Consider the following 13,509-nt stretch of genomic DNA (forward strand, 5'->3'; position numbering starts at 1 on the left):
GAATCTGAAGAAGCTCCAGGCTCTGAGCTGTCAGCACAGAGCCTGATTCGGGGTTTGAACTCACAAGCCGTGAGATCATGACCTGAGCCGAAGTCGGATGCTTAACTAACTGACTGAGCGCCCCTGGAACAGCCTCTTCTGTCTGTGGACTGTGGCTCCCTGAGGAGGGAGTGCGCCACCCTGAGGGCAGAATCGTCATAGGGGATCAGGGAGGAAGAGACTCTGGAACTGGACCCTGAGGGTTGGCCTAGAGGACAGGAAGGGGATACCAGGAGAAGCACAGGGCCTGGGAACAGAGGACAGGTGGGATCTGGGAGCCCTCCTGTTGTGAGAGTCTGGCTTTTGGTTGTGTCACCATCATTATCAACATATATTGAGCACCTACTGTATGCAGGGGACTATGTTTGGCTCTGAGGTACAGAATTCAGTGTTTCTGCCATTTAATGAATGAATAGAATGTGCTTTCATTCATTCGACTGAAACATAGTGTGCACTTAACTATGTGTCAGGCACTGCTCTGGATGCTGGAAATACAGCAGAGAACCAGACAGACAAAAACCACTGATCTTAGCAAGCCGACATTACAGTGAGAGAAGAAGACACAAATATGATGAATGCTGTAATGTTGGGAGCCTGGCATATGGTAACATGTGCTGTGGAGAAAGAACAATAAAGAGAGGAAAGAGAGGAGAATGCTGGAGAGTGGGAAAGAGTGTCAAGTTAGATAAGGGAAGGTCATGACATTTGAGCAGACCTGGAAATCTGTGTGTGGGGGGGTGGCATTCCTAGCAAGTGCAAAGGGCCTGGGGTTAGAACAGCAAGGAGGTTGATGGAGCAGGAGGAGTTGCAGGGCCTCCTGGGAAGGAATTAGACTTTTACTTGGAGGAAATGGGGAGTCACAAGAGGATTCTGAGAAGGGCAGTAGTGGGATCCGACCTAGGTATTAGCAGCGTCCCCCTGGCTGCTATAGCAGGAAACAGACTGGAGTGGGAGCGGAGGTGAGGGACACAAAGTCAGAGGCAGGAAGGCCAGTGAAGAGGCCACTGGGGACAGTGATGAGGGTGGGACCAGGGTGGTTGAGAGCAGAGGATCTGCTGATGGGTTGGCTGGTGGTCGGAAGTGAAAAGGGCTAGGGTGACTTCAAGGCCTGTGACTGTTAGTAACTCGCAATGTAGGAATCCACATGCCACCTTTGGCCACAGCAGGCCTGCCCTCTCTGGGCTTATGCTCTTAATTCCTCTGTCCCTTATTCAAGCCAGGGGCAGACAGAACATGACCGAGGCCCCCACCCTCCAGGGTCTTTTAAAGGCAGCTGGGGCCTGAGGAGGGACCCCTTTCACCCTGGGGCTCCTCTCTCCCTAGAGGAAAGGTCAAGGCCAACATGAAAACTTCACACTTCCATAATGGTCTCTATGTTTCAATAAGAGCTTACTCCCCCTTTATCACTTGAGTGTCACATGAGACTCGAGTATTGTTTTCCCATCATGTGAGTTAGAAAAACAGACCTCGTGACGGGACTCGACTGAGATCCCCCTGGTAAGTGGTAGGGCTGGAGCAGAGGCCATGCCCCCTGTTCAGCATGCTGAGGGCTACACCATCTTTGTGGGCGAGAAAGACCCGGCCCCTTCCCTGGCTCTACAACAGCAGCCTCCCTTCCTCCCCGTGGGACTACCGCCCCCTCTCCAGCAATGGTGACAAATCAGTAATGAGAGTCGACAAGCTTTTTCAGCTCCGTCCCAGCCTCTGGGCTCTCTCTGAAACGTGGGGGCCATAGTAGCACCTGCCGTCTAGGGTTGCTGGCAGGATTTGATGAGTTAAGACACATGAATGGTCCTTGGCACCAAGTATGTGCTCCATAAATGCCAGTTATTATTATCAATGATAAAGGGCTTGCAGGGCCACGATAGCTTTACAGCCACTGGGGAGAAAAGTCAGACGGGCATCGTGCCCATTTGGTGGGTACTTCTAAGAGCGTATCGCGCTTGCCCACGGGCACAACAGATGCCGGCCACACCGGCTTCCTGACTCTAGGAGATGCACCGTTTTCAGTGATGGCAGCTACTGATATCATCTTCATTTCCCAGCAGGCCCAACAAAGTCACGTGAATTGCCTAGGGTCACACAGCAGTTTGGTGACAGAGCAGGGACCCCCGAGGCTAGAGCTATTTCTGTTATATGTGCCACCTCAGCTGGGACCCCGGAGACCTGTGACTTGCCTGCACTGAGGGAGGGACCCCAGCAAGTCCTCCCCGCTGCCCCCAGGTCTGGACAAAGTGGAGATTGGTCTCCACCATTGTGTATTCCCGTCTAGCCTGACACGCCAGGTCTTAGCTGTACTGTCCCCTTGCTCTGTATTTCCAGCGCCCTCTGGGTCCTGGCTCTCAGATCCCTCAGCTCTCCTCCTCGACAGGGGCCGGAAGGTTTAAAAAAAAAAAAAAAAAAAGTGCAATTTATGCACACAAGGCAAAATTTAAAAGGCATAAAGGACCGACTTAAAAATCTCCTTCCCATCATGTCCCCCAGCCACCCAGTTCCCCGAAGGCAGCCACCACTACCAGCTTTCCAGAAGTGTTCCTTGCATATGTATTTCCTCCTATACAAATGGAAGCATCTGCAGGCTCACTGTTCTGCACCCTTCTTGGTTTGTTGCAGTGCCACAGCTTGGGGAGGGTTCCCTGGCACGCCTGCACCATCATTTACTTACGCAGTCCCCTGGACGAGCATCTGGGATGTGTCCAGCCTTTGGCTTTTACAAGTAGGGCTGCAGCACATGAAATTAGGCGTCATCGGTTTGCCCCGCTGGCTGGAAGGTGACTTCCTGGGAGCAGCATTGCGGGGTGAGGGAGGTGTGCCTCTGGAGTGGGTAGAGGAGACGCCGTCACACCCCCCATCCCCTAGTCAAGGCTAATCAAGTCACTTCCCCACTTCCTGGGGTGGACTCTCATGCAGACACGCCTGCACCCTCACCCCCTGCTCCCACCGCCGCCCTGCTGATGGCCGTGCTTTATCTGGATCCCGAAGAGCATAGTTCTGTATGACTTTACGGGTTCGAGGTGGGGCTCTGGCCCCAGGGATACTTACCTAACCTGGCTGAGAGTCCTTCATTAAATATCCCTGCCTTTTGCTTTCCCATGTCTGCATGCAGTGCTCTTCGTGAAGGGAGTACTGCCTTGTAAGTGAACAGTGCCCAATTCAGAAGGAAAAAAAATTCAGACACGTTTCTTTGTCCCTTGATGAATTCTAAGCACCTTTCCTCCTACCCGCCCCCACCATGCACGAGTTTGTGGGGAAGTCTGAGGTTTTGCTAAGGGGAAAGGAACAAAATCTCCTTAGTGTGTAGGGGGAGCAAGGAGGAGGCAGCACTGGGGAACAGGGCCCTGGACAGATAGGGAGACTGAGGCCAGAGAGGGGAGGGACATCCTTGACCAAGGATCCTCGCGTGTTGGTGCCATCTGCCCCGGGCCTGAGGGTCAGCTGCTATAAGGGCTGGGCATCCCCTGAGCCCCCAGGTTGGACTGAATTTTCCAGAGGCCGGCCCTCCCCAGGATCCTCATTGGGCAGGGTCCCTGAGACTGCAGTGCAGAGACAGGGAGGCATCCCCCGGGCGTCCCCTGTCTGAGGCTGGCAGGCCTCACTGCCCCTTTGAAGACCAGGTGCCTGGCCCTCTGGGCTCTGTCTCCTGACTACTGAGCTATTCTTGCATGGGGTGGCAGTGAGGCTTGGATGGGGGATGGGAATCGGGCAGCGTCCCCAGCCCTGGGGCAGCACACGGCCTAGATTGGACAGCCGTGATGCCTGCCGACAGATCCAGGCCACACGTAGCTGCTCCGATACTCACACAGATCACAGTGGTCTGACCTGTAGGGCGGGAAGCCACATGTCTGGGACTCGTAAGGAGACATGTAAGTGGCTAATGGAGGCTTTTGAAGCTGGGCATCAGGGCAGCCAAAAGAGCGATTTACAGGGGCCCAGCCTGGACCAGAGATGGGAGGAAGCTGTGTTGCCAGCTTCCCAGGGCACTTAGGCCCGGGCTCCGGGTAAGGGATTTGGGGAGGTTCTAGGGGCTGAGACCAGGGACTCTGCTGGGTGGGAGAGCTTGGGGGTTGCTATTTGGCCTGGTGCAAGGGTTTGGGTGGATCAGGGTGGGGTCAATGCCAACGTGGGCAGATTGAGAAGCCAGCTGGGGTTCATTGAGCCTCAAGTGGGCCCTACAGGGTGCCAGGCCCTGGGGAGGGGGTGCAGACATGCCTGAAGACTAGCCTCATTGCTGGCTTTGAGGAGCCATGTGTGTCTATGAGGCAAACTGCAGGTTTATATAAAGCAAATATGTAATCGAGGGGCTCTAACTTTTAGCACCGACTCCAGGAGCACGAAAACAGTTGTGCGTGCCTTGGTTCTGGTGGTGGGGGCAGGCTTTTGAGAAGAGGTGCCACACTGGAGCTGGAGGATGGATTTGGGGGAGAGGGAGGGCGAGGATATGGAGTGGAGGGCTCGTGGAGGAGAGGTTGGGAGGGGTGCGCACGAGGGGTGCCACAAGGTGACTCTTGGGGTTACCCGAGGGACGGTGAGCCAGTCCCCGGATAGGAAGTCCCCATCCCAGTGCGAGGCTCAAGCCTGTGGAGCCCTCATCCTCACAGCAAGTTGGGGGCCCAGGCCTAGAATGGGGCCCGTGGGGCGCTTTGCCCTTCTGCAGGGATCTCTCTCCTGCCCTCCCAGCGCATGAACAGCCCAGCCTGCTGACCACCGCTGCACTCCCACCTGTCCCCCCCTCTCGGCTGCACCATGTCCGGCTCCTACGACGAGGCCTCGCTAGCTCCGGAGGAGACCACTGACAGCTTCTGGGAGGTGAGGCTTTGATGCTCCCCAGGTCCTGGGGACCAGACAGCCTGGCCTTGTGGCGGCCCAGGCTCCCACCCACCCACAACCTCAGGGCTTGCTCCCCAGCCCCTCGGGTCCCTCCAAAGCCCTTGGTGTTCAGTGGGCCGGCTGTAGCCATGAAGTGGGGTAAGGCTACTGCCCACCAAGCCCAGAGCCCCTCTGCCCCACACCTGCACCCGGAGAGATCCTATAGCGTTTCATGATGTGGAACAGGCCCCCTCCTGACCGTCTGCTCTGGGGGCCTCGCTCAGAGGCCTGACGCTTCACGAAGGCAGGTACAGAGCTCTACAGCTTACGCAGGCTTTTACAGCTGCCCCCTGCCCTTACCCTGTGGCATGCGTTCCCGAAGCCCCCCCCCCAGCAACAACGACGTGGAGGCAAGACTAGAGCCAGCGTTTCAGGAGCCTCCCAAACTATTTGAGACCAAGAAATAAAATGTTTCGATTGGCTTCCAAAACCCAAAGTGAGAACTGCCAAACCTAAATTAATAAGTGTTTAATGAGATGTCTACAAAACATAATATTATGTCAAGAAGCTGCAGCTCAACTCAACACTTACATGACTCTATAAATATGATACATTGAGCTCACAAGAACAAGATGAATAATTCATTCTAGTCTGGGTCCAAATGATCAAAATCCCGCACTTTGTGGCAGCGAGGAAATTATGTTTAGAGTGGGGTGAGGGAGTGTCGGGTATGATGCAGGGTGCTGGGGCCCCCGAAAATGAGAGGGTGGGGGGCCCCCAGTGCGCTCCCGCGGGGCGGCCAGGCGGCGAAGGTGGGAAGGTGGCCGTGGCGGGCGCCCCCTGCAGGACGCGGTGTCCTGGGCGGGCGGGGCGGGGAGGCGGGGAGCCCGCGGGAGTCGTGCTCGCTCCTTGGCCGCCAGGTGGGGAACTACAAGCGGACGGTGAAGCGCATCGATGACGGACACCGCCTGTGCAACGACCTGATGAACTGCGTGCAGGAGCGCGCCAAGATCGAGAAGGCGTACGCGCAGCAGCTCACCGACTGGGCCAAGCGCTGGCGCCAGCTCATCGAGAAAGGTGCCCCCATGCCCACCCCGTGCGCCTCGCCCAGGCCCTAACGGGCTCCCCACAGGCCCGGGTTCTGGGAGCGCCCAGCCACCTGGATGCCCTTGCACCCCCCGGGCCACGGGCCCTTTGGAGGCACCGTCCCCACACTGCACTCTGACCCTCCCAAACGAAGCCAGGTCTTCCCTGTCCCTGTTCAACACGACTTTGTACAATTTTAGGTTGGATTAAACAGAACAAAACAAAACAACCTTTTTATTTCAAAATAATTTTAACTTAGGGAAAAGTTGCAAGAATAGTAGAGAGAACTCTAGTCTTCAACCAGATTCGCCAGTTAAAATTTTACTACATTTGTTTTCCCAGTTCCTCTTTCCGTTGTGCATATGTGTTCTGAATCATGTAAGTGGGACGCATGCCACTTTACTCTAAATCCTTCACGTATCTCCCAAGAGTAAGAACATTTGCTTACATAACCATAGTTCAACTATCAAATTCGGGACATTTAATATCACCCATATGCAAATTTGTTTGTGCTGGTCTGGGAGCCAATCCAGAATCACATTACCGCATTTAGTTGTCCTGGCTCTCAATTCCTTCAATCTAGAACAATTTCAGCTTGGGGTTTACATGTATTTGTTAACATTTTTTTTCTCTTCCACGAGTCTCTAAACCCCATGAGGGCAGGGGCTGAGCCCACACTGCCCAGCACAGTGCCTGGCACAGAGTTGATCCCCAATACACAGAGGAACAAATGACTGGCATGACTGGTCCCGGTGGCCTCTTGGCACCTGTCACCAGCTGGTTCTTCAGTTGTAACAGTCAACATTCCTGAAGCACCTACTGTGTGCCTGGTGCTGTGCTGGGCTTGTGAGAACTCACGGGGTGCAGGCTGCCCCCATGGGACTCACGGGCTGACAGGAGAAGATAGGGAGTAGGCACAGAGGTAGATGCTATAAGAATTCTGTGAGGGCTGCAGGCCGAAGTCTGTGAGAATAGAGCAGTCAGAGAAGGCTTTCCAGAGGAGGTAGTTGGGCCCTGAAGGACAGGAAAAACTATAAAGAGGGCAGAGGAGGGCATTTCTGCGCCCATGGCGTGTATGGGGAAAGCGTCAGAGAAAAGAGGCATGAAGGACGCCTCTGGGCAGGGGGCGATGAGGGCCTCGTGACCCCATGACCATTTCCTCAGGCCCACAGTATGGCAGCCTGGAGCGGGCCTGGGGTGCCATCATGACGGAGGCGGACAAGGTGAGCGAACTGCACCAGGAAGTGAAGAACAACCTGCTGAACGAGGACCTGGAGAAGGTCAAGAACTGGCAGAAGGATGCCTATCACAAGCAGATCATGGGCGGCTTCAAGGAGACCAAGGAGGCTGAGGACGGCTTCCGCAAGGCCCAGAAGCCCTGGGCCAAGAAGATGAAGGAGGTGCCCAGTGGGTGGCTGCTGCAGAAGGGTCAAGGGTGGGCAGCTGAGCTCAGAGGGACGATCTGATCAGAGGGAGAGACTCTACAGATGGGGCGGGCAGTGCACCGCCCGCTGGGAGCCCCACAGCCTCGTAGGAAGAAATATCCACAGGTGGGGTGGGCACCTCAGTGCCCAAAGGGAGGGCGTCCGTAGGGGCAGCAGGCAGTGCCAGGTGGGGGTACATCCACGCATGGGTGGGCACTGCTCCCCATACCTGGAGCTAGGGCCTGCACCCCTCCTGCCTCTTAGGAACGTGTGTCCACTGCTCCCGGCAGGTGGGAGGGCTTGATGAGCGACCACATTGGTTCCTGCTTACAAGCAGGAACTGTACCTCCCCTCCCCCCGTCCCCACAGCTGGAGGCAGCAAAGAAGGCTTACCATCTGGCCTGCAAAGAGGAGAAGCTGGCCATGACCCGGGAGATGAATAGCAAGACGGAGCAGTCGGTCACGCCCGAGCAGCAGAAGAAGCTGCAGGACAAAGTGGACAAGTGCAAGCAGGATGTACAGAAGGTGCCGACGGGCTGGGGTCCGAGGGGTGGAGTCGGGGGTGGCCGGGAGCTGCAGACGTGGCTCTCACCCTTCCTTTGCCCTGGGGCCTGTAGATGCAGGAGAAGTATGAGAAGGTGCTGGACGACGTGGGCAAGACCACACCCCAGTACATGGAGAGCATGGAGCAGGTGTTTGAACAGTGCCAGCAGTTTGAGGAAAAGCGGCTGGTCTTCCTCAAGGAGGTGCTGCTGGACATCAAACGTCACCTCAACCTTGCCGAGAATAGCAGGTAGCTGGGCGTGGCAGCGCGGTGGGCACAGGCACCCACAGCAGAGGGGAGAAATGGTGTGCCGGGCATCCTGGGCCCCATGTTATTGGAACAGGAAGGGTGGGCAGAGCCGCAGGGGCCAAGAAGGAAGAGGCGCCAAATACAGTGGCCGCCTGGGTGCAAGCCAACACAGATTAGGCACTAGAGAAATGCGCTTGGATGGATGGATTTGTGGCTAAGGTGACGATAGGGGAGGGTGCCTGCTGGAGCTGACCACAAGGAGATTGCTCCCAGCTGATTCCTAGCTGGGGGCATGCCAGCACCCTGGTCCCCTGAATGGGCTCCCTCTGGCCATTGAGAGGGACCCTGGTCCCCTGAATGGGCTCATCCTCTGGCCAGGATGAGAAGGGGCCATGGTGCACCTTGGCCCCCAACTCCTGATCTCCCCTGTGCACAGCTATGTCCACGTGTACCGGGAGCTGGAGCAGGCTATTCGGGGGGCTGACGCCCAGGATGACCTCAGATGGTTCCGCAGCACCAGCGGCCCCGGCATGCCCATGAACTGGCCCCAGTTTGAGGTGAGGAGGTGTGGGGATGGGGAAGGGAAGACAGAGAAGGCTGGAAGGGACCTCAGGGGGCAGCCCCCCTGCCTCACTGCTTCCCTGGTGCCCACCAGGAGTGGAACCCAGACCTCCCTCACACCGCCACCAAGAAAGAAAAGCAGCCCAAGAAGGCAGAGGGGGTGACGCTGACCAATGCCACTGGAGTGGTGGAGTCCACATCCCAGGCTGGGGACCGTGGCAGGTGAGTCCCTCCTGGGGAGCTTCCTGGGGGCCAGAGGGGCCCACAAACTGGGGCACATGAGTTTTACCTCAGAAGACCAGGAATGATCTAAATCACGGCAACCCCGTGGTCCTCTCAAAGGTAGTGGTGGGTCATCCTTTGAGAGCACCTACTGTGTGCCAGGCACTGTTGTAAGCATGTGCCATATATTAAGCCACTGAAGCCTCCCAACACTCTGAGAAGTGTTTAGAGTCCCATTTTGCCGATGGAGAAACTGAAACCCAGAGAGATTAAGTGACTTGCCCAAGATCACATAGCTAGTTAGTAAGCCTCAGAGCCAGGATATGATGTCCAAGAGGTCAAGCTCATTAACCACTAGTGCCCCTCTAAGATGATGGGTCAGATGTTCTCAGGGGTCCCTTTCAGCACCCCCTCACTCAAGGTCTGAGTAATAATGCTAATAGTCCTGCCTCACATTTGTCCAAAGAGCTGTCAGTGAGGGTCGCTGGCCCAGGAGCCCCTCTTACCAGGCCCATCCTTGTTCCAGTCTTCGTGAAATTTGGGGCCAGGGCTCTGATTGGAGGAGGGGGCAGTTCATGCTGGGTCCCCTCGCTGTGTTTCAGCGTTAGCAGCTACGACAGGGGCCAGCCTTATGCAACCGAATGGTCGGACGACGAGAGCGGGAACCCATTTGGGGGCAATGAGGCCAATGGGGGCTCCAACCCCTTCGAGGACGACGCCAAGGGAGTGCGTGTGCGGGCACTCTATGACTACGACGGCCAGGAGCAGGATGAGCTCAGCTTCAAGGCTGGTATGGCGGGCTGGGCTGGGCTGGGGGGGTGGGGCGTGAAGGCAGGAGACGCCCGGATTTGCTGGGAACGCGGCTGGGGGCGGGGCCTTGTGCGTGGGCGGGGCCAAACCTGGAGGGTGGTCCTGGCCCCTGAGCTAAGACACGAATTAGGGTGCAAGGGCAGGGCCTGAGAGCGGCAACCGGGTGCCAGGGGTGGAGTCGGGACTTGAGAATAGGGTGGGGGCGGGGCCTGAGGGCTGGGGCTGCCTGGAGAAGGGACAGGATTAGAAAAAGGGAGCCAGAGGCGGGGCCTGGGTTTGGGAGGCAGGACCGAGACCCAGATTAGCTCTTTGGCTGGGGGCAGCACCAGGTTAGGTGTTTGGGTGTGGGGGTGTGGCTGGGGCTGATCTTCAGAGTGAGCTTGGGGTAGTCATGGGAGGGCATTGGGGTGGGCCTAGAATAATAGTATTGGAGGGTTTACCTAAACTCTCTCTAAGCGTTCCCATTCCTCCCCCCTCCCCCCCCCCCCACCCCCGTCAATGAGCTCCTCTGTGTCCCCTTCCTAGGAGATGAGCTCACCAAGCTGGGCGAGGAGGACGAGCAGGGATGGTGCCGCGGGCGGCTGGACAGTGGGCAGCTGGGCCTCTATCCCGCCAACTACGTGGAGGCCATCTAGCTGCCCTGCTCCCCTTCACACCACCCCTCACTCCTCACCTGCCACCTCCCCTCCCTTCTCTCTCTTGTCCCTCTTCCCTCGCCATAGAGTTCCAGACATATTTTCCGATCAAGCTTTTATTTTTTTAAAAGTCAAAACAGAACAAAACAAAAAATACAGAGACAGAAGCATTTGCAGGGCTGCCTGGAGGCCAGGGCGGTGGTGGGACTTGGGGTGATGGCCCCAGGGTAGGCGAGGGTCCTAGTACTTAGCCCAACAGAGACGTTCCAACATTGCTCTTCAGATCCCACCAAAGAGTCTCCTGAGCCCTGAGGGATGTCTCCCGGACCATTCTCTCCTGCCTCACTCCCCCAGACTACACCCCTCACTCCCACCCCAGGCTGCCAGCACCTGTCCCCCTCCTCTTCTCTGGGCTCGGTTTTCTGACCTCTTCCTTCTGCCTCACGATGCTCCCCTCTCTCCACCACCCTACTCTCAAAGGCCTCCCCTCCAGACCCCAGGGAAGGGGGGCCTCCCAGTCTTTAGTCTTCCACTTTGCCCCGGGGAGTGCCCTTCTTCTCCTGGCCTCGCCCCTAATGACTGGTGGGGGCTGGAGGAGGAACCGTCATTCTCTTCTCCCCTAGATGCTTCCCGGGATCCCTGGACTCCCCCAGACATGACCAGGGGTGAGCTGGAGTTGATGACAGTGTCACTGGGGTGAGGCTCAGCTGAGGGACCAAGACCCTGCTAGGGCCCTTCTTTCCAGCTGTTGGCCATTTGGCCGCAGGCTTTTCCTCAGGGCCATACCTCTTGGTCACCTGCGGAGACCCTGCCTCCATCTCATGAGTCCTCAGGCAGGGAGAGGGGCCTCAAAGCCCGGGGCAAAGCCGGCAACTGTAGCAGCCTCCTCCCATTTCCTAGGGGGGGGGGGGGAGGGGAGGGCACCTTGCCCACCCGCCTTCCTCCCTCCATGTCCATCTGAAGCCCTAGTTGCACTAGGCTCGGCCAGCCTGCAGGAGACTAAGCCTTGTGGCCTCCCATCCTGCCCTTCCCCACTCTCGCCTGTCTGGGAAGACACTGGGGGAGGGGGGCGGTGTCTGAGGGAGCTTCCAGCCTGGCACCATCAGGGACACTGCAGCCAATGGGAAAGACAGGGGTTTGGCAGGAGGGAGGGGCCCGGGCCCTCAGGGGCAGGACAGTCACCCTTTCTTCCTTGTCCCCTCCTCCTCAATCAGCCCCTGCCCTTGGAGCCGCCCTTGCCCTTGGAGCGGCACCCCCCCTGCTGGCAGCCCCTCCTTATGTCTAAGCCTGGGTAGCAGTTAAAGGACATTTGGGGGTGGGGGGGAGGCAAAAGGCTTGCCCAGAGTCGGAGTGTTTCCTGTGTTTGGTGAAGGAAAGCTGTGTTGGGTTACTAAATACTAGTACCAGGTACCAGCCTCTCCCATATGTGGGGGCCCCTGGGAGGCTCGGGGAAACAGACCAGGGCAGGACAAAACCTCGAGGTGGGAGGACATGGCTGGAAGAAGGATCTCTTGGGAGCCTCAAGGGTGAGGCCTTGGGACTCCCGGTAGTGCCGGCAGAGCCCTGCTTCTGGGCCTCAGTGCTGCAGACACCCACCCCCTTCCACAGCACCTGCCCCCCGCCCCCCGCCGTCCTCCCTCCCGGCCTCCAGGTAAAGACAGTGGGATACCCAGCCCTCTGGCACCCCTCAGTCCTCTTTTGCTCCCTGCTTCTTCCCCCGACAGTCTACTATTAGGTCATGGACCCCATCCTCCAGGCCCTGACCCTTGTTCACAGTGCAGAGATCCTGGGAGACTCTGGCAGGGGCCTGAACTGGGCCAGGGGAGTTGGAGGGAGGGGGGGGGGTGATGGCACCCCCAGGGACAGGCAGACTCCCCACCCCCAGCACCCCATTTCCTGTCACTGTCTGCTCTCTGGGCATCCGCTGCAGCCTGAGATGTGCCCTAGGCCCCCTCGGAGCCTGAAGCAAGATTTGGGAAGCCCTCCGCCCTCCCAGTTCCAGAACAAAACCCTCTTGGGTCTCTCCTCCAGGTGGGGGAGTTGGGGTTGAGGCCTCTGCCCCTCACCACCCTTGGAAGGCAGGAAACTGGCACATCTGCGCCTTGGGGCCTGGGCTCCCCCTCTCTGTGCCAGTGGCTTTCTAGCACCTGGGGAGGGTCTGTGGTCCTGGCTGGACCCCAGACCTGTCCCCTTCAGCACTCCAGCTGCCCACCCCCGGGGCAGGGACTTGAAATCCCATCCTTTCTGAGCAACCACCTCCACAGCCCAGTTTGGGACCAGTCTCCCTCGGTCCCCAGGCTCCTCAGGACCCCGGAGACAGAGGGTCTCCTACCTGGCGGTCCCCCCCTCCTCCCCCGAGCTCTAGGGGCCTGGCCCCGCCTGTCAGTGCTGGTGTCAGGGCACTCACCACGGAGCGTGGGGGCCGCGCCCCCCGCCGCGCCCACCACCTCCTGTAGCCCCCTACCCACACCCTCAATGCTGCACGGGCCCCGCCCTGTGGGGCTCGGCGACTAATGTGTTTTGTCCCCAGTTAACCACCGTTCTGCAGCCCGGCTCTGCAAGGGACCAGGGCTGCCCTGCCGCCCGCCATCTGCTGCCCTAGGCTTCCTGACTCCATTAGTCCGACACTTGTGAAACTCCGAGAAGTGCTGTGGTCTCAGCAATGCACCTGTTTTGTACATGATTGTGTAATTTAAAGGTATATAAATACAAATATATATATATCAGTTGTGATTGTACGACTGTGGATAAAATCCAGAACTGTGTCAACCTGGCTGGATGTGGTCCTCTTGAGTCTTGTGTGTCTCTCGAGCTGAGAGTTCTCTGTGGCAGGGACGTCTGTCAGGGGGGATGGTGCCCAGCATGCTGCGTGCTGTCCTGGCTGACCACCAGTGGGCTGGCGGCTGGTCTCTTAACCTTCCGGGGCCCCGGGTCCTGCTGCACAGGGAGGGTGACAGATGGTGTGACCCTACTGTTCTGGGTGCCTGGTGATGAGCACTGACCAAGAGCACTGGGACACTTGGGGTCCCAAACTCAAGTTCAAGGTTTGACCTCTAAATAGGTTTGGATTTTTTTTTAAGTTTTTTTATTTTGAGAGAGCATGCATGAGTAGGGGAGGGAGACAGACGGGGAG

The 13,509-nt window shown here is 57.7% G+C and overlaps 1 protein-coding gene across 3 annotated transcripts in view; it reads left to right on the forward strand.

The window, feature by feature from the left end:
• The window catches only part of PACSIN1 (protein kinase C and casein kinase substrate in neurons 1), a 56,943-nt gene extending 43,793 nt beyond the window's left edge, over window positions 1–13,150 (forward strand). For 2 of the 3 annotated variants that reach the window (XM_045497955.1, XM_045497956.1), the window contains exons 2-10: window positions 4,717–4,845; window positions 5,766–5,922; window positions 7,096–7,331; window positions 7,725–7,880; window positions 7,973–8,148; window positions 8,585–8,705; window positions 8,804–8,931; window positions 9,534–9,721; window positions 10,267–13,150. In XM_045497955.1, coding sequence (XP_045353911.1) covers window positions 4,783–4,845; window positions 5,766–5,922; window positions 7,096–7,331; window positions 7,725–7,880; window positions 7,973–8,148; window positions 8,585–8,705; window positions 8,804–8,931; window positions 9,534–9,721; window positions 10,267–10,376 — 1,335 coding nt within the window. In that variant the 5' untranslated portion in view covers window positions 4,717–4,782 and the 3' untranslated portion in view covers window positions 10,377–13,150. Of the gene's footprint in view, window positions 1–4,693; window positions 4,846–5,765; window positions 5,923–7,095; window positions 7,332–7,724; window positions 7,881–7,972; window positions 8,149–8,584; window positions 8,706–8,803; window positions 8,932–9,533; window positions 9,722–10,266 lie in introns of all 3 variants that reach the window. The other variant, XM_045497957.1, reaches the window with a different exon arrangement.
• Window positions 13,151–13,509: the final 359 nt, after the last annotated feature.

Source organism: Leopardus geoffroyi, chromosome B2 (genome assembly GCF_018350155.1).
Source record: "Leopardus geoffroyi isolate Oge1 chromosome B2, O.geoffroyi_Oge1_pat1.0, whole genome shotgun sequence".
NCBI classification, from domain to species: domain Eukaryota; kingdom Metazoa; phylum Chordata; class Mammalia; order Carnivora; family Felidae; genus Leopardus; species Leopardus geoffroyi.